This window comes from Anarrhichthys ocellatus, unplaced genomic scaffold (genome assembly GCF_004355925.1).
Source record: "Anarrhichthys ocellatus isolate YVR2014 unplaced genomic scaffold, GSC_Weel_1.0 scaffold4, whole genome shotgun sequence".
NCBI classification, from domain to species: domain Eukaryota; kingdom Metazoa; phylum Chordata; class Actinopteri; order Perciformes; family Anarhichadidae; genus Anarrhichthys; species Anarrhichthys ocellatus.
The window spans coordinates 12,121,143-12,140,071 of NW_022280034.1; the positions used below are offsets into that span (position 1 = coordinate 12,121,143).

General features: G+C 41.4%; 1 protein-coding gene across 3 annotated transcripts; it reads right to left on the minus strand.

Annotated features, from left to right (window-relative positions):
- Positions 1–6,023: 6,023 nt before the first annotated feature.
- Positions 6,024–18,190, minus strand: tom1l2b (target of myb1 like 2 membrane trafficking protein b). Of its 3 annotated transcripts, XM_031843414.1 has the most exons (16): positions 18,110–18,190; positions 17,620–17,704; positions 16,845–16,923; positions 16,446–16,595; positions 15,520–15,654; positions 14,947–15,093; positions 14,234–14,350; positions 13,930–14,063; positions 13,706–13,757; positions 12,670–12,678; positions 11,694–11,865; positions 10,938–11,064; positions 10,777–10,852; positions 9,814–9,873; positions 8,917–8,953; positions 6,024–8,771 (listed from the first exon to the last, which is right to left on the minus strand). In XM_031843414.1, the coding sequence occupies exons 1-16, from the start codon at positions 18,159–18,161 to the stop codon at positions 8,623–8,625; spliced, it is 1,581 nt and encodes a 526-aa protein (XP_031699274.1). In that variant the 5' UTR covers positions 18,162–18,190; the 3' UTR covers positions 6,024–8,622. The 3 variants fall into 3 exon arrangements, with proteins under 3 accessions (XP_031699274.1, XP_031699275.1, XP_031699276.1); XM_031843415.1 differs by lacking the exon at positions 12,670–12,678; XM_031843416.1 differs by lacking the exon at positions 9,814–9,873.
- Between the last annotated feature and the right edge of the window lie 739 nt (positions 18,191–18,929).

Sequence of the window (18,929 nt, forward strand, 5' to 3'; positions counted from 1 at the left end):
ATATATGCAGATATACCAGTCCTACTTCACTGAAAAGTACATTTTCCAGTGTATGTAAATGTGTGAGTTACATATTGAACCATGATTGGCTTCCAAACCACCCATGAGGTCACAAACCATGCTGGTAGAGTCACATCCTCCTCTTTCCTCCTCCAGCAGATGAATACAATGTTGAAGGAAGACGAGACCTTTTGACATGTCACAGTAAGAAGAGCACAGATGTTGATGACAATATTAACGATGGCTCGATTCCAAAGCGACAACATTTAGGATATTCAAAACAGTCAGGAAACTAAAAACCGCTTGATCATTGATTGGACAGTTGTACTGAACACAATGCAACACACAAAGGAACATGTAACAGCGGATGGTGGTGATACCATACTAGGAACCCCTCAGGGAACAGAAAAAAAGACTGAATTTTAACTTTACGTTAAGTTTAATTGACAGTGTGATTCTTAAGTTGCAGTTTCACCCCCTTGGCACGTACATATATTGAACCATTTCCTGTTTTTTTCCCCCCCCCAGATTTCTCTACTACAAAAACCGTATATTATAATAATTGGCAAATAGTTAATACTTAACACATTAGCATGGAAATGCAACACAGTCAATGTTTTATTTTAAGATACCACCACCACTCACACTTCCATTGCCTTTGTGCATTGCATTGTCACAGAATAGCCTCATCAGCACAATCAAAAACAGTATTTACACTGTCTAGTTTGAGTATATTCCATTTAGGCACTTTTCCATTGCAAACAAACACGCTTAGAATCCGTATGTAGTAGTATGTAGTATGGATTTGGGCTCAGCTGACACTGTAATGACATACTAGTCCTATTTCTGACTGAGCGGTTGTTTCCCACCTTTTACAAACATTTTGCTAATTTTTTTCATTGACCTTTTGAAATCCTGATTGACTGACACTTAAATTCTAATCCAGTCACTCCTTATTATTACAACACATTGTGCTCACACACACACACGCACTTAAAAGAGGCCTAACGAAACAGAGGTCTGGCTAACATTGCCTTGCCTGTACAAGGGAGATCAATCATAGCGTGTTCCTGTGCTGTTGAAGGGACATTTTTCAATTTAACCTTTATATTATGTCTTGACTACATCAGAGGAGGCTTTCAACGCACTTAACATGAGTGGCATTTAATATAGCATAACACTTGCAAGGTGAGGCCGAGATGTGACCCTATTTAAATACAGAGGCCCCTGCCTAAGCCTTAACGGCAACACCTCCCCCAACAAACACACACAAACCTCCTGACGCAATTATAATTAAACACACCTTACGCCTCCTTTGCAAATGCCCCTCATCGATCTGTGGGTTTTTAACATTCATATGTGAACTGCCCCCCAGCAAACGTCTGCGGCTGCACAAATGTTTATGGATCAGCAAGTTTCCATTAACAAAGTTGTTGATGTTGAATAGTGGGGGCTGCTGCTGCCGTGATGCCGCGGATATATTTGGGTAAATTAACTTAGCATAAAGTGCTCCGAGGCTACGGGAGTCTTTTCAGGCAGCTAAAGAGAAAGCAAGGCACCAGTCAGGCCCGAAAAGTCAATTCACATATTATGTTGTCGGGGAATATATGAAACTGTAGCTACTGGCACATTGTCCCGATGAATGTCCTCTATTAAATAACTATTCTAAATTCATCCGTTTGGTTTCATTCCTAGTTAATGCTTCTAACACTTTGTTCATGATTATGTGCAGTACTATTTCTCGTTTAGGCGTGTGGGAATTTATTTAGTTTGAGACTTCATTATGCTGCTGCAGGTAAAATGAGCAGCTCAGGGCGAGAAACGGCAGAGATGGCGCGTAAAAGAAATTGGGAAACCATTGATCTGCAACGTTTAATATAAAGTAAATCATAAACACAATTAGGTCATTTCATCTTGAGTGTTTGTTTAGCGATCAGATTGCACCGAGGCTGTGGTGGGGATTATAGGGATGAAGATAAATATTAGTGTGTTGTTTTCTTTGCGTTTTCTCCCTCTGTGGTTGAAGGAGTATGAATGATCTGCACTGGAAAGACAGTATGAGCTACCAGCTAATGAAGAACAGCGAAATAGCCTGAGGCCTTTGATACACACACATCTGCAGGTGCACTTTAAGGCAGGAACGTGCTATTATTTGAAAATGGCTTCAAGTGTGTGCGTGTGTGTGTGTGTGTGTGTGTGTGTGTGTGTGTGTGGTAATAAGAAAATCAACACGACGTGTCAATCAATGGCAGTTGGTGGACGTGTTTACATTTTGCCTGTTAGAGGGATGTCCCTGCTAGGAATACCAGAAGTGCTTTTCCAGAAAGAAAATGGAAAATATTAAATTTAATAAAAGAAGGGGCTTGACATTCAAATGAAAATATAACTCAGAAATCTGCCAGAAATCTGTTTAAATTTGTCAGTTCTCATTTAATCAACGCTCCACATGTGGTAGAGTTTCAGGAAAGGTCCATGCGCTAGAGGGTCATGATTAGATCCTTTGACCTCCTGTTGGATTACTATGGAAGCCCATAGGGGACTTTATTAAAATGATAGAGTAAACTTGAAAAAAATGCAATTCCACAACACCACACACCTTTTCCTCGTATGTATGTGTTATATTTCAAAAATGTAATTGCAAAAATCCAATTTTCATTAGTATGAGTGCTCTATGACCATCTATAAAACGAAAATGGAAAAGCTGTTTGACATTTAATTTCCAAAGTAGTTTCCCTGCTGGGCAATGTCAAAATATTAATTCAAACTTGAAAATTGAAATGCACTGTTATACAATGCAACCTACATGCATTTAAAAAAAAAATGAAATTTTCAAACTATTTGAAAATTAAATAGTGGTTGATGCTTCATTTTCTGCGTTGCTTTACAGTGGACAATACTCAAAATCAATAAGCAAAACAGTGTCACATGTCACCGCATTCTTTTGTTGTGAAAATGAAAATGCAATCTGATGGCAGTAACTTCTGTGGTAAACACACAAGCTTTTCCATCCCTCACCAACCGAACTCTCTCTCAACAACACAAGCCACTAGCCCGAGGAGTCCCATGTCAGCAGGCACGTGTTCATTGGAGATAGGTTGGGGCATTGGCCCTGCCGCCTCCCTTATTCCTGAATAGCTGATGCTACTAGTCACTAATATGCTTATTATATTTTCATGATGGTAATGGGTTAGGGATGATCCAAGGGACCCATTGACCTCCACACCCTGGGGGCGGAAAAAGAAGAGCCACTTGCTTCCAGTCTCTGGGATGTTCAGTGTCGTCGGTTCACTTTCAGCAAACCGGTCAGTATTATAAGCAATATTCCAACTGGCCTCCTGCATTAACATAACACACATTCTCAACGAGTAAGTTAAAAGAACCCGAATGGCAAGAAGCTTGTAGATTAATATTTGTTGCATTACTCACTGATACATATTTAGTTGGTTAATCAGTTGAGTAGCATTCATTGTGCATATGAAGAAAAGGAGTGAGATGAAACTAAGAAGATGTCTCAATAAACAGCTGATGTCTTTAAAATATGCGTGCACTTGTTGGCAATGGAAGAGTTAGCAAGCTTTAAACATTGAATACAAACTGTTCAATGTCTGTTTTTTTCATGTTTGGTTGTTAGAATCAATATTCTAACAACAGACTCAGCTTCTACAGAATTCCGGCAGGATCATGACCGTTTCAGAGCGACAGGTTAGAGTCGTTGCATCTCCTGACGGAACACCACCACGCTTTAATTTCATTGTATACTATGTCAAAAAAATTCATGAAAAAACACATACTATACTGTGTAAAAAAAGGTCACAAAAAAGTATAGTATGTGGAAAACGTCATAATAAAGTATGTCGAAAAAAGTTATAGTATGGAATGTCCAAAGATTCATAGTATAGTATGTTAAACAATTTCAGAAAAAAGTCACAGTATAGTATGTTGAAATTTTTGTGAAAAAGGCATAAAAAATGTATAGTATAGTATGTCCAAAAAATGTTGAAAAAAAGTCATAGTATGTCGGAAAAAGTTACGAAAAAATAATAGTATAGTTTGTAGCAAAACATCCTAAAAAAGTGATATTTTTATTCTGCAAAGTAAATAAAATGAGCAAATGTAGTGGAATACAAAGTACAACATTTGCTTCTGAATCGTAGTGGGGTAGCAGTATAAAGAAACAGAAAACTGATTATACTCAAGTAAAGTACAAGTACCTCAAAGCTTTACTTAAGTACAGTATTTAGTGAATGTACTTACTTACTTAGTTGCTCTCTACTACTGATAATCTTTACTAGATATACAGGAGGCAGAGCCAAGTAATAACATAATGCGATAAAGATAAACACTGAATTCCCTTACAGCAGATATAATGTACTGTATACCGAGTACAGGCACTTGTCAAATGTGAAATAATAAAATCAAAGTGATGAGTTTTGGGAGAAATTTAAACAGTGATTGTCGATTGTCTATATTTCTTTGAAATATAAAAATGATTAGGGAGCCCTGGTGGCCTCTGGGTTTAGGCACCAACTGAAACGCATCATCTGGTCGGGGACCTTTGTTGGACGTCATTCCCCATCTCTCCACTTCAAACTATCTAATCAAAGCCATAAAATGCCCCCCATCATTTTATTGACACAATATTCATACCAGCACTCTACACAGTAAATAAATCAATATATGTACTATTCTAAAAGTAGTTAGAATACATTACTATATATACTTATATATACTTTTTTTTGTATTTCCCTAAAAATAACAGTAGCATTTACAATTTTGATTACTTCTCATGTCAAGTAACAGATGTCAGTTGTACAATAATGGATTATGCTTTGATCCTGCTTGTTGGCGCTCACGGTTGAGTTGTTATATGATCAAGTTCTGTGTTGCAAAGCAGATCCATTGCACTGTGTCAGCATAACATGCAATGCAACTACAATGCACCACAGCTCTGGCCAGCATTTGCACGCTCACTCCGAACATTTGCTTGATGGTGGATCCAGAGGTTGCTGTGGTGATTCCTGCAAGTAGTTTTAAGCTGCTTTATGGGTGATAAAGCTGTCTAGTGTTAGTTTTATCGATGGTTCAAGTGGAAGGACGATCCTTTTCCTCTCGATTTGAACACTCACAAGTGTGTGATCAGGCTCTGTAGTCCAACCACCAGGGTGTGCTATCTAGCTGCTTGTGGAGAGGGGGATCACTAACAGCAGGTTGGGGGGGCGGCATCAATCTCAGGAGTAGAGCCTGATGCTCTATATTTCAGATTCTTGAGAGTCCAACCGCTCCACACACTCGGGCCTCTGCAACAGATGCAAAATGTTAGTTATTGTGATGCTCGCCAAGAGATGAGCAATGTGTTCAAATTCAGCAGTGTTGAGGTTAGATTTCTGTCCGTCTCACTATCAACACATACAGTAGTGGTAACAAGTTTACACCAACAAGCAGCACATGTTGCCTCAGACAAATTGCCACCAGATTTAAATGCATCCTAAAAAAACAGAATACATTTGTAAACATTACATTTAGAATTTTCTTTCAGTGATTAACTTGAAAACATAAAAGCATCCATTTACCTCTTGAAGAGAAATCCACAAGCTCTTTTGTGCAATATGAATTTAAATAGGTTATAAAGTCTAATTTAAAACCAGCACATGTTGAGTCAAACCGGGACCCTGTGCACTAGTGTATTCCAGTCTACTGTCCGACAGACACACGCCTCTTTTTCTTTTCCTTTGACCGGGAAAACGCACCAGTGGCCAAGGCTGAATGTGTGGGGCCATATTGTGGGATGAGGCGATTCCAGAGGACCAATGGGGAAGCCCCTGGTGAGGGGCCCATGGGCCTCTAGGCAGGGTTTACTGCAGGTCAGCTTCAGCTATTAGCATCTGAAGAAGGAGCCAGGAGAAAGGATGGTATGCCAAGGAGAGGACTGGAGTAGTGGCAGCAGCACATTGTTGTGCAGTAAATAGCCGTTTACATTCTGCAGGAAATACAAGACCGCAAAAATAAAAGACAAACTGCAAGGATGCGGACACACTGCTAATGTTTTATTAGAGTTCATGCATAAGTCAAACAACACAAAGAGAAATGGGAGATGAGGCAACTCAGGACAGAAGCAGTCTCACAAAGCACAGCCTCGCTTATCGGCATCTCTGTTCACATCATCCAGTGACATACAAAGAAACACGTTGTTCCTCTGCAGAACAGAGATGACTGGCAAAGTCTGGGGTACGCTGAGATTCAGTTACAAACCACTGACGGAGCTCACACTGATATAAAGCAGCTTGATCCTGGGCGGTATCAAACAGGATAGTAACAACATGTATTCTTTAAAACACATTTGTAAGCTTCTTTTTTTTTTTTTTCTTCTTCAATCAACTGAGATAAAAAGATTTCTGCGTTACAGAACAGCTGAGAGAGAGAGACACACACACACACACACATACACACACACTCTGAACACCAAAACAAGGAAACAGGAGGAGAGGTTTCCCTTTCAAAATGTGCAATGTTGATGCTTTGTCGAAAGTGTCCAACTTAATCCATTTCGTCATGTGCGCACACGTCAGAGTGAAACTATTTAAATACGTCTCCTTCATGAGATAAATGGGAGAACTGGTTCTCTTGCAGCTGTGAGTCAGTGATGGGCCGCTCTTCATTTTATGTCCATATTTTTACTGTACGGACATATTCAACCAAGAATATCCACATAACCAATACAACCATAAAACACGAAATACATTAGCTAGCAGCAATGTATAAAAAGGAAAATCTGAACTTCATCAACAAAAACACACAAACACACACCGTTATGACAACTCCTCATTCTGTCCCTTCTACATTTCCCATTTTTCTTTTGCACAATAAAGCGATTTAAAATACTGATCTGAAGATGGGAAAAAAAATAGTTCTGAATAAATTATTTCTACACTTCAGCTCAAATATTTCCAAACAGTTCTCATTTAATTACATCTGGGGTTAAGTGTCAGCTGATTTACAGTACAGGTCGAACGGTAACGCGGCTGTCAAGGTGCACGCTTGTTTTAAGCTCGTGGGGATTGTGTAACATGTTGCATGTGTTAGCATCGAAAGAGGGAAAATGTCTCATTTTGTAGCACGGTGTCTGCAGCCGGCTCATTCCCTGAAAACAAATGTCATGTTGAAAGGTCAGGCCTTTTAAGATGTCAGCATAAAGAAACGAGGGAGAAAACACAGAAATAGAACAGCTTTTTGTGGTGTGATATCGCCTCCTCATTACATCCCTGGATATTAAGCTGTGAATTCTAAATCAAAAGACAGGATTATGTACCGGCAACCCAAATTATCCAAGAAACTTCCTCCCACATCCAGAAGAAAAGCACAATTTTGGTCTGAAATCATACAGAACACAATCTACTCAAAAGGGGGCGTTAAAACCTAAGAGTCAGTGAGTAAAAACCCACCGATGACAGCGTGTGTCTCTGCAGCTTCTGGGATTCCGTTCACAACAACAAGACCGCTCCTGTGAACTCAACCCGTGGAAATTCATGACACCGAGCATCTGTGCTCAGTCAAAAGAAGATTACATGATTACATAAAAGGGATAATTACACAGCAAATGCAATTAACTACCTGCAAAAAATTCAGACGGCAGGTGTAGGTGAATAAAATCTCAGCAAAAATAATCTCAACAACAGCGGTGGTTACGTTTGTCAAAGAAAAATATACAACATGTGATTTAGAGGGTAAAAGGACGCATTTGTTGGCGTTGTGCGCAATTATGCCAATCACAAAAACTATCTTCCCTTCTTCTTCTTCCGTTTAAATGAGTTTTTGTAGATGATCAGATGTATAGATTCCCTTTCTTTGTGAAAGCTGACCCCAGTGAGGTACATCCCTATTGTCAAAGCAGCTGGAGGATAAAGCCTTTTCAAAAAACAATCTACATTAAATCAACACCTCTTTCTCTGTAGCTTAAATATACACACAACTAATAAACTGGACTTTTGTCATTTACACATTTACAATTCAACTGGGACTGACGTGCAGTGCAGTACTGCGATGTGATGGGCACTTCCGCCGCAATAACAACCGTAATGTTTCTGTCGGGGGTTTCTGCTCGTAGTAAAAACTTACATGATGAAGGATGGTGGTGTTAATGCATGCTTTCAGGGCTCTGGGTAAGAAATTGATTCCCTACTAATAATGACAAGGACAGCCAAACTCTCTTTTACAAAACTCTCTTTTTTTTTTTGAGGATTAGCTGCAACATGAAGCTCTGCAGTCCACAACAGGTGGAGGGAGATTCCTCACACATGAAGAAGAAGGAGGAAGCAGGCTGCTGCCTTGTAGTCTCTGACACCGGTCATCATGTGGGTGAGATCCATCGTCTGGTGGCACCATCAAAACAGGCCATTCTCTTGGTTTTCCCTTTCTTGTGAGAAATGAACAGAGCGCATGAATGATTCCCTTTTTATAAAGGAGAGCATTTCCAAATCTGTAGTGTAATGAAGAAGTGTTGAATCCTAACGGCGGCGGGTGTATTTTAGTGTCGGGTCAGTCTGTCCTCGGGTGATGCTGCTCGGCTGGTTTGGGTCTTAGGCTGGGGGGGGGAAATCAGAGGTCAGAAAGGTAGAAGGTCCAGGTCTACATGGCGAACAAAGCATCCTCCGGCCTGTCCGGCTTCTTGCGGTTGGGGGTTCCCTGCGCTGCACCCGGCTCGCCACTGGGGGGCGACGGTAAGCTGGGGACAATCTCTGCAGCTTTGGCTCTCTCCTCGAGGAACTTGTCGAACTCTGGAAGTGTTGGACCACCGGAAGGAGAAAGAAGAAAACAAAAAGGAGGAACAGAATGTTGACTTGAGAGAAGAAGTGGATGAAATGTAACAAAGCAGGAAATCAACAGATGGGAAATTAGAGGAAAAAAAGATTTATGACCGACCTTCACTTGTCACACCGTCTTCACCTTCATCCCCCTTCTGGTGAAAAAAAACAAAAAGACAACAATGTCACACCTGAGAGTTGACTGCTAAACCTAATCCATTGCAAACCACCGCAAACCAAGTTCAGTTCTGATCCAGTGCATGTGCCCAAAATCACCACACACCACACTCTCACTCCTACTCACCAGTTTTATTACATAACAAGAAGCTACTCACCTGACGTTACCACTCACCCAAAATTGTGCAAATAATCTTTTAATTAATAATAATAATAATAATAATAATAATAATAATAATACACCAGTTGTTTCCCAACCAAAACAACCAGATATCACCACTCAATACCGCAACACCATCGCATACATTTGTGTTCAAATGAGCATGAACTCTTGTAATGCTTCACTGCTCATTCTCGGCCACAAACACAAAATTAAACACGTCTTTCTTAACATTAAAAAAGGCGAAGATATGGTTATGTTAACAAAAACAATTTGATCTCGGGTAAAGATCTCACGCAGTAGAATAAACTTTATCCCCGATTGTTCAAGTTGGAGCCATATGGATACAGTCATTCATAACCCAGAATGTTCATGGCAATGATCATGATCTCTCATGAGCATGATCTCTCACAGCAACACGCGTCTGCATTCAAACCTTCATGCTCATTTTACACTATTTTGTGGTGTTAGTTTGTCCCCATAACACAGCGTTAGTAACTTAAAGTCAACGAGGATATCAGTGTGGGATTGGCCAGAAAGTGAGGAAATGTAATGTTAAAGGAATGTGATACCTTCTGGCTTTGAAGGTACGATAAGGAGATAAAACAGCGTGGAAAAGGAAAGAGAAGGGGGGAGAGAGAGAACTGCAGGCAGAAATAAAAATCACGACGGGCTCACCACATCAGTACACAGCCACTCCTCTATGTCATCCATGACAGAGGACTGGCCTCCGACACTCTACGGAGCAGCGTCAAGATGGCAACAGGTGGCCGGAGGGCGGCAATGCCACAAAAGAAAAGAAAGAAAGAAAAAAAAAAGAATCCCGCCCCAAACACAACAGAAAATGTGACTTAAATGAACTTCAGCGTGAACTCAAATGCAACTTAAGAACGTATTTTGTGAGGGGAAAAAAATAAAGATGGAGATCAAATCACACACAGTGACGACCGTGACAATGAGTCACGTTGACATGCAGGAGAAACCAACAAACAGAGCACTTTGCAAACGCTGATTAAGATGGGACTGCAGTGTGAAGACGTGGAATATGAACGGTGAGGGCAACAGCATCTCTTACAGCACAGCAGATCGCCTTGGCCAGTAACCACCAGGTTCATCATTTCACCATTTCCCCCACAGAGCACATAAAACAAACCGATTAGCTACAGCCATTCCCTTTCCTGTTTGATGGTTCAGTTAGTGTGAAAGCAGGGTTAAGATGCACACACTACAACTGACAAGATACAAATCTTTGTCTTGTGTTAGTAATGCATGAAAAACAACAGAATGAGTAGCAGCTGGGATTCTTGAAAAAATAAAATGCACCGGAAGCATGTTGAGACTGAGCAAAAACAACAACAAAACAGCTGGAAATGTAGCCTGATTACTTAAAACATTGCTGTTAGAACTACAAGCTCGGTTAGAATCACAAACAGACAAAAAAAGAAAAGTTTAAAGTCGTTTTCTCCTTTTGTTAACTAACTGAGTGATTAGTCGCATCCAGCAGCACCAGTGAGGAGAAATGTCTGGTACAGGTGCATGGCACACATACAAACACACAGATGTTTTTTGAGTGGTTATAAAAACACCGACTGAGAATTAAAGCCCACTCTAGACATAAAGGCCTCTGTCACTGAGACTCACCGCTCCTGCAGTCGGCTGCTGGACGTCCAGAGTGGGAGGAAGGCTTTCAGAGGCGTTGCTGTCTTCTGCTGTCGCGCTAAGACAAGAGGTAGAAAATAGGCTTTAAGAATCCCGCTTTGCCTCATTTTTCCTAATTGAACATATGAATATAGCTTCCTTACGTATTGCGTGTTTCAGGCAGAGCTCCAGTCCTGGTCTGAGCAAACACATCAAAGTCATCCTGGCCAAGAGGAGGCTTACAGCTTGACAGAGAGCTCAAAGTACTGCTCACACTGTCAGCGCCCACGTCTGGAGGGGAAAAACAACACACTCGATTGTCTACCGCATAAAAACAGAACTCCACTGCTTCAACAAAGGAAATGGAATAGTCACTATTTCACTGTTTAATAGAGTCTATCCTCTAAAGGAAATATCCTCCAGCAAACACTGCTGGTGCTAAATTAGAGGTAGAATGCAGAATCAGCTGGCAGCTAAATTAGGTTTACAATAAAATGTTTTGGTGCAGTAATTAAAGGAATAGCTTAAATTACTTTTATTTACTTTCTTACCAAGATTTGGACAGGAAGATCAATACCACTCCGATATCTGTGCATTAGCTATGGCACTAGAGCCAAGAGTTAGCTTAGCATTACAACGGTCTATCTTCTATCTAACCATCAGTAAGAACGTTAAATACAGGTATTTCCCAAAGTGTTGTCTCTCTCGTTTTCAGATGTAGTCTATATATATATATATATAAAGCCCCTTATGTTGGTTTGTTTCAGCCAAGTCTGACATATGTTCAGAAACTCTTAACAGTAAGTACAACCTACAATATGCGATTACATTTTAGTACAGAAAGTTGCAGAAGAAGAACATCATTGTCGTTATCTCAGAGTGAGTGCTTGGCTTGATGACTGAGGTTTGGGCTCACGTACCAAGGCCGGCCAGGCGGGAGGCCAAGGTGGCCGGGGAGGAGGGCCTTGCTGCGTGGGCTGTGATGGTGGGAGGCAAGCTGGACGGGGCGGCTGCGTTCTGCATGTTGCTGACCACTGCTGGGGAGCCTGGGCCGAGGTCTATGAGGTTGTCCTCCGTAGCCTCGCTCAAGACCTGGTGAAGAAGAACTGATGAGAAACACTACAGCTCTTTGTTTCGTGTAAAAAGCTAATTGAAGGATTTATGGGTTTCTGGCTCATGAGCAACAAAACAAATCCTGTTTGTGGAAGTCGAAGGAAAAGGAAGAGTTACATAGCGTATGTGTCTAGAATAAAACAAAGAAAAAAACATTGTGGTTCAAATAAAAAGGAAATGAGGGCGTGGTTCATGATGAGAAGAAGTACAATCTTGGAAAACATGTGGGTTAGCTTCAGGAGAGCATGAAAATGTCTGTAACTGAGGATAAGCATGAAATTAAGTAACCTTTTGAAAAACCTGTTTCTTAAGGGGGTTACAGGAATGTTGCTCTTCATTAGAGACACGTTTACCCGTTTATGTGGAGTTATGTGTTGTCAATAACAATAAAAGTGATGTTATCCATTAGGACAAAACAATCCCCTTAAGAAGGTAGGAATACAGCAGGGAGGGAGTGTTTCATATTTGGGCTCTGGAGGAGTTAATATATTAAGACCATTTTACAAATCCCAAACCCTGACTGTTTGAGATAATGCAAACACAACATGACAGTGATTCTAGGGATTCACATTCACTTAGTGCCACGTTAAAGCTCGTGTCACAGTCTACTTCCAGGTTTTATCATTTAATTGGCTGTTGGGGGGGCTGCAAAGTCAAAACATGCCATATGGGGGTGACGGATACTGGTGGAGGTGGAGGCCGGGCCCATATTATATCTAGCCATGTTTCAAGAGTCGCTGTGGGGTGAGGCTGGTCATTTAGGGACAATATTTTCATACTTGCCTGTCTCAGCTAGCCACAGAAACAGAAGAACAGAAAGGAAGAGACAGTGAATACCATTAACATGCCTGTGCAGGGACACACTGTAATGACATGATATCTGTGGAAGATATAGCATGCCTGATTAACTGGAAACCCAATGAAGGGGTAAGCATGTTCCAACAAAGTATCCTTGTCCCCATGCTTCTCATCAGATTCCTGGCAATGTTTTTGGTCCATGTTGGTTTTTTATTGTATAACTAAGAAAATATGAATTGGTGCATACAGAGATGAGATGGAAACGAGAGGAAACGGGGGGGGGGGAGGCATGAAGACAGAGAGACTCCTACTGAAGGCATATAATATATAGTACATGAAGTTGAGGGAATATTGCAAGGCAGGAATGTATTTCAGTACAGCTGTGACAAAGCATGACAAATAGAAGCTGATCAGCACAAAAGTGAGGCTTCTGTGTTTGATAAAAGTCAAAAAAACAGGCATATAAAAGTGATGTTAAAAAATGACTTCTATCTGACGCTGCAACTAGCCGTCAGCTCTCTTGGCTGATGAATCCTAAAGCACCTTTTGGCATAAACCACTGCTCCACAGCTCTGACTGGACTCTTGGTTGTATTTCATTCTGGCATGGACAACACTAGTGGATCTCTACATGCAATCATCCCAACCCCCGTACCAACATGCAATGACTGTGCTTTGCATCGACTCCTGTGTTGTCACAGGCAATGTTTCCCCCTGCTGGACTGGGTTTAAAATGCAACAGGCCTGCACTGACTGTAGACAGAATATTTGAAAACTGTGATATTTGCTTTGCATTTTATAATGAAAGGAAACGCATGCATGTCTTTATTGGATTTCCATTTAATTAGGCATGTAAATCTGGTAAATCACTGATAGATAACAGCACTTGACATGCAATTCCACATTACTGACACTGAAAGGTGCCGACATCAGAGGGTGAGAGAACATGAGCAAAAAGATGACATAGAAGAACTAGCTCAGAAGTATCGGATCCGAACATTAGTTACTAACTGCTGACTCACCCCATTGTTGGCACTGTGAGCTGAGGACCTCCCAGACCTAAACCTCTCATACCTAAAGGCCACCATCAAGGAAGGACAACATGGAAGAAAACAACAATAACAAAAAATCTCTCAGAGTTTACCTCACCAGATCTGTGCAAACATACAATGATGTTGGAGAAAAGATATGTTTTGATATGCATACTTTTTTGTATGAACCTTCATTTTTTTCTGTGTGTTCTGACCTTTCGTAGCGTAGGAAAATATTATTGAGGTCATCGTTGACATGGAGCAGCTCCTCAGTCACTGTCTCATTGGCAACACAGGAGATGAGCTCCACTATCCTCTGCTGCATGGCTCTACAAGTCCTGTTCAGCTCCTAAACACACACACACAGAGGATATATTCATACACACACACGGGGATTAAATAGTGGTCTCAGGTTAAAAATACTAGTTGTATTCTATATATTTGAAGGTAGATGCTTGCACTGACAGGCACACACGCACGCGCACGCACATGCACACACACACACACACGGTTCCTTGCCTGTAGCAACTCATAGTCTGAAGCATCCTCCTGTCCTGGGACCATCTCGGTCAACATCTCCGACATCACTTTAGTGTTTCCACGAACAACGTCCAGCTCACTGCGCAGCCGGCAAATCTGTGTGTTGAGTTAAATTCATCTACAGTTAGTATATTATTAAGAAGTATCAAATTTGAAGCCAATAGTATCGCTTAGGACAGTGGTTCCAGACCGGGGGTACTTGTACTCCAGGGGTACATGGAAAGCTCAACTAATAAATTCAACTCAACTGCCAATCATGGTGCCAATCATCCTGAGTCCATTGTAACAAAACTGATGCACCATGTGTTGTAATTAAAAGTTCATTAAAACTACACAGCAAAGGAGCAGAGAATTTGAAATAGATAGCTAGAAGTTACACATAAACAGTTAAAATACTTAACGTTAGCTCAAAATAATGAACAGTTGAAATAGCTAGCTACAAGTAATGATTAAACAACTGTTAAAACATCCAGTTTCTGCCACTCCAAATGGTCGTAGTGTGAATACAAGCTTAATAAAGGCAAACTCAACACTGACAAAAAGAAGAAGATAGATATATACATACTTTATTCATCCCCAGGGGGGGGAAAGAAGAAACCAGAAAATGTAGGAGTATGTCAGGTTGCTACAGGGCGAGTACAAATGTGAACCAACTGTTTAGTTTCAGTGTGTTTATGGGAGTAGCTCTGTACCTGTTCAGGTGTAGGATTGACGGATCCAGAGGCGAGAATGTTGGGGACCTGAGGGGCGGTGTAGGCTGGTGGGACAGCCTGTGGTGTGGGCTGAGGAGGGGTGCTGAACTGATGTAGGGTGGACTCGCCCTCTGGAGCAGAAGCCAACTAGAAGCAACAGAGAAAGAATATACTGTATTATTATACTGTATATGTACACATTTAAGCTGCTCAGTATTAGGGCTGCCAACAAATATTCTAAATTCGCAAATATATTAGTAATAAAAATGGTTAAAAAAAAAACGAACTAACTAACTTTAGGTCAAGCTGAATGAGGAATAATTCAACAACAGCTGTAATAATGGCAAAGAACAGCAGGTTGGTATCCTATAGATATAGATGAGGCACCGTCATATACAGTAGATAACTCCTCATTCCAACGTCACAATTCAGCCGTTATTCGTCCATTATGCTGCTTTCTAAGCGAGCGACAGGAATAAAATAGATAACAGATATTCTAATAGTTACCTACGTGTTATTTTTTTAGAACAAATCGTCATGTTTGGCAGCCTTAGTTAGTATGACGCCTCCTACCCGCTGAGGTGTGTGTATAGGTGACAGGGTCTCCAGCTCCGACATGGGGAACTCGATGCCTTTCCTCTTTAGCTCCTCATAGACCTGGACCACACCCGTGAGGTCCGGACTGCTCCTGAACGCATCAGCCCATGCCTGGAGAAGGCAAGGGGGAGAAAAGAGTTAAACGGAATGAGAGGGAGACTGAATAGACAAAAAAATGGGTAAAAGGAGGGCTGACACAGCAAACAAAGCAAGGGATGTGAGAATGGTAAAGATGCCTGCTCTCTAATCATTTCGGTTTGTCTGCCTTGAATACATTCAGTCAGCAAACCACGAAGCTCCATGGCTTCTTTTCTCTCACCAGTGGGAAGGTTAACAACTTCGAATTGCTTTAGCGTTGTTAGGACTATTAACTGTGCACACAATGCTCACTTTCACAAAGGTACACAAACCACTGACAGTTGAAACAGGTGGTTAGGGCGCTGCTCAACACAACCGCAGTCTGCAGCTCAGCCGGGTATTACCCATCTCGCCAACAATACTCTCGCTGTTGTGTAAAGAGAGTGCTGTTCGATACATTTTCCCACACCGTTTTCCCAGCAGGCCCGCCTAATGACTAGACAAACAAGCAACAATGGATCTCTTCCCCATCCAGGATCCATGCTGTAAAGTGTAGTCACATGGTTTCAGTGGCGGAAATAAGAGCCGCCCACATGGGTCTAGCAGCGCTACCCGAGCTGTGACAGGTAACGAGAGCTGCTCCTGGCTGAAGCCCTGGAGACACTGTACTTTACCCGAGGCTCTGCCCGGGGATGACAGAACACCTTTTGGACCGTAACACACCCACACTTTACTAAACACCGACACCGGAAACCCCACTTCACCTCTCGCTAACTGACCCAAATCCGATGCTAACGTGCAAGCAATTTCCCCAATTATCTTACCTGAATCAGGGCAAGTACTTTGTCTTGAACGATTGTGGGCGGGTTGTTTTTAGGGGAGATGATTTTAACGAGCACGCCATCAACAAAGTCCCTGCTAGTGACCATAACATGGAAACGATGGCCGCAGTTCTTCACACCCGTCTCCAGGACCTGATGGATGCAGAGAAGAAATCACTGTCACTATAAATCCTGTTATAGGCATCCTAAGTTTAGAAACCCACACATAGATGGACATGTTTTAAATGATCTGTGAAATGCAGATTATTCATATTACATTAAGCGACCGAAAAGAACACAATAACACTTAATTTCAGGACGAGACTACATGAATAACTCTTTTTAATACTGTGGCTTGTAAATACAGTGTAGCTGTCCTTCTCTTGCCCACTTTTAACTCACCGTTAAAGTCAACATCACTTCCCTATAGTTCCTGTTGCCATTCAGCCTCTTCTTCACTGCTCTAATCGCATCCTTTGGCCTGCACACACACATTAAGCACACAAGGATAGCATAGTTCAGTATGCCCACAGCTTTTAAAATCGAATTGATAAAGTAATTCCAAGCAGAACAAACACGATTATAAAGTTGACTTAATGACGGCGGTCTTTAAGGGGCATTTTGAATGGCAGAATGATGGACACACCTGCATAAAGGTGAATACCGGGCACAGGTACACGCCAATGATTCTTTGACTTTTCACATCTCTGCATGAACAAAGTGGATGTTTAACTCTAAGGCAGTAATGATTAACTTTTCAGATCTGCCTCACAGCAGTTTGTGGATGACACCCCTTACATTCCCCAGAGGGGAGAAAAATGTTGAGTCAGACCTATTTTTACCGCTGATACACAGCACACTGCGCTGGGTTAGACCCCGCAAAGGCAGTTTACAACCCGCTAAACAAACAAGACCTGGACGCCACACACCGGCTTAAACATACAGTACAAGGTTAATGGAGGAATGAGATAAGCAACAAGGCCTTGCATAAATCCACCTTACACAGCCAGAGCTGGGCGTCTTCACTTAGTATGACATAGATAAAGAAAAAGGGGAAAAGATTTATTCTGATAAAATACACTGCTCCAGCAATGCATTATCTGAAGCCAGTGCATATAAGAGGGTTAATCAATAACAGATGAGGATATTCATTGTTTTCCCCCCCCTCGGTACTCACCCATCCTCTGTTTCATTGATTAGGTCACATATTTCCATGTTAAGAGTCCAGTCCTCATTTTGCAGAGAGCCATCGGTGGCTCTCTCTGGAAACACACAAGTATTCAGTTAAGAAAATAAGCTAAAAGAGACGTCTGAGTAAAGGACAGCAGACCAATCATAAGACGATGTCTGGCGGCTAGCTGACTGTTAACGTTAGCTTCTATCATTCAGTGTATCAGTCACCCTTTAACATATCTCATATATATTTAGCACTGATTGACAACGGCAGAAAACAGACATTTAGTTTGTTAAACGTACTGCTATCAAAGTGACAAGAGCTGTTACCGCAACTACCACTTAGCTAGGCGGCTAACAGTCCAGCTGTAGAGAACTCATTCAGACACGTTAGCATGCTAAAGGTAAGCACGTAAACGACACATTGATGCATTTCACAGGACATACACAGCTAACCTCACAAGGTGTCGCTTCTTAAACATCTGGTTACATACCAATGCAATGCCCCACTGGGGTACTGTAAGGATTTCCCAAAAGGAACTCCATCTTGCTCGACAACAAACAAGTCAGCCCATGGGTTGATGACGGTTAGACATGAGGAAAAACGTCCCGCCCACACAGCAACATGATTGGCCCAGAAATCCTGACCTTTGGCGTGATTGGACAGCTACAACATCCATCATGAGAGTTGGGCGATTGTAAATAAAAAGGCACCAAAGGTTGCATCAATAAAACTCTAAAGGCAATTTTATGACTGCAACACTCATCCTGATAGATTCTATATAGACACACACAACAGACACATGTTACACTTCCTTTTGACAGACATCTGCAAGTATACTTTTGCCTGGTTTGGGTTTTAATTCACTATAATCTTTACTGACATTTAGCTTACAGAAGGTGGAAAGGGCACAGACATTGTTTATTTCATTTCAACCGTAAAAGCAACAAGATTTTCTGCTGGATGAGGATGCAGTCTTCTGTTCTGAAAAAAATTAAACTTTTTGCAGAAACTTAACTGTGAAGGGGAGAGAGGATACTGATGAATATGTCTTCTGTGTGCAGCATTTAATCTTAAAAATGACAAAATACATACAACCTGGATGATGACAATCTTAATTATAGAAAATAATTTGAATGCAGTATGTTTCACCTTTTGCACCTCCTGCAGTGTACCATTACCAAACCCTTTAAACAGCACAATTAGTATGGATAGTGTGATGTTAGGATAGCATGTGTGCTTGTCAGTATACAAATGTGGCAGAGCGAAAGCAGACACGGAATTAACATTCCACCACCAAACAGACAACACCA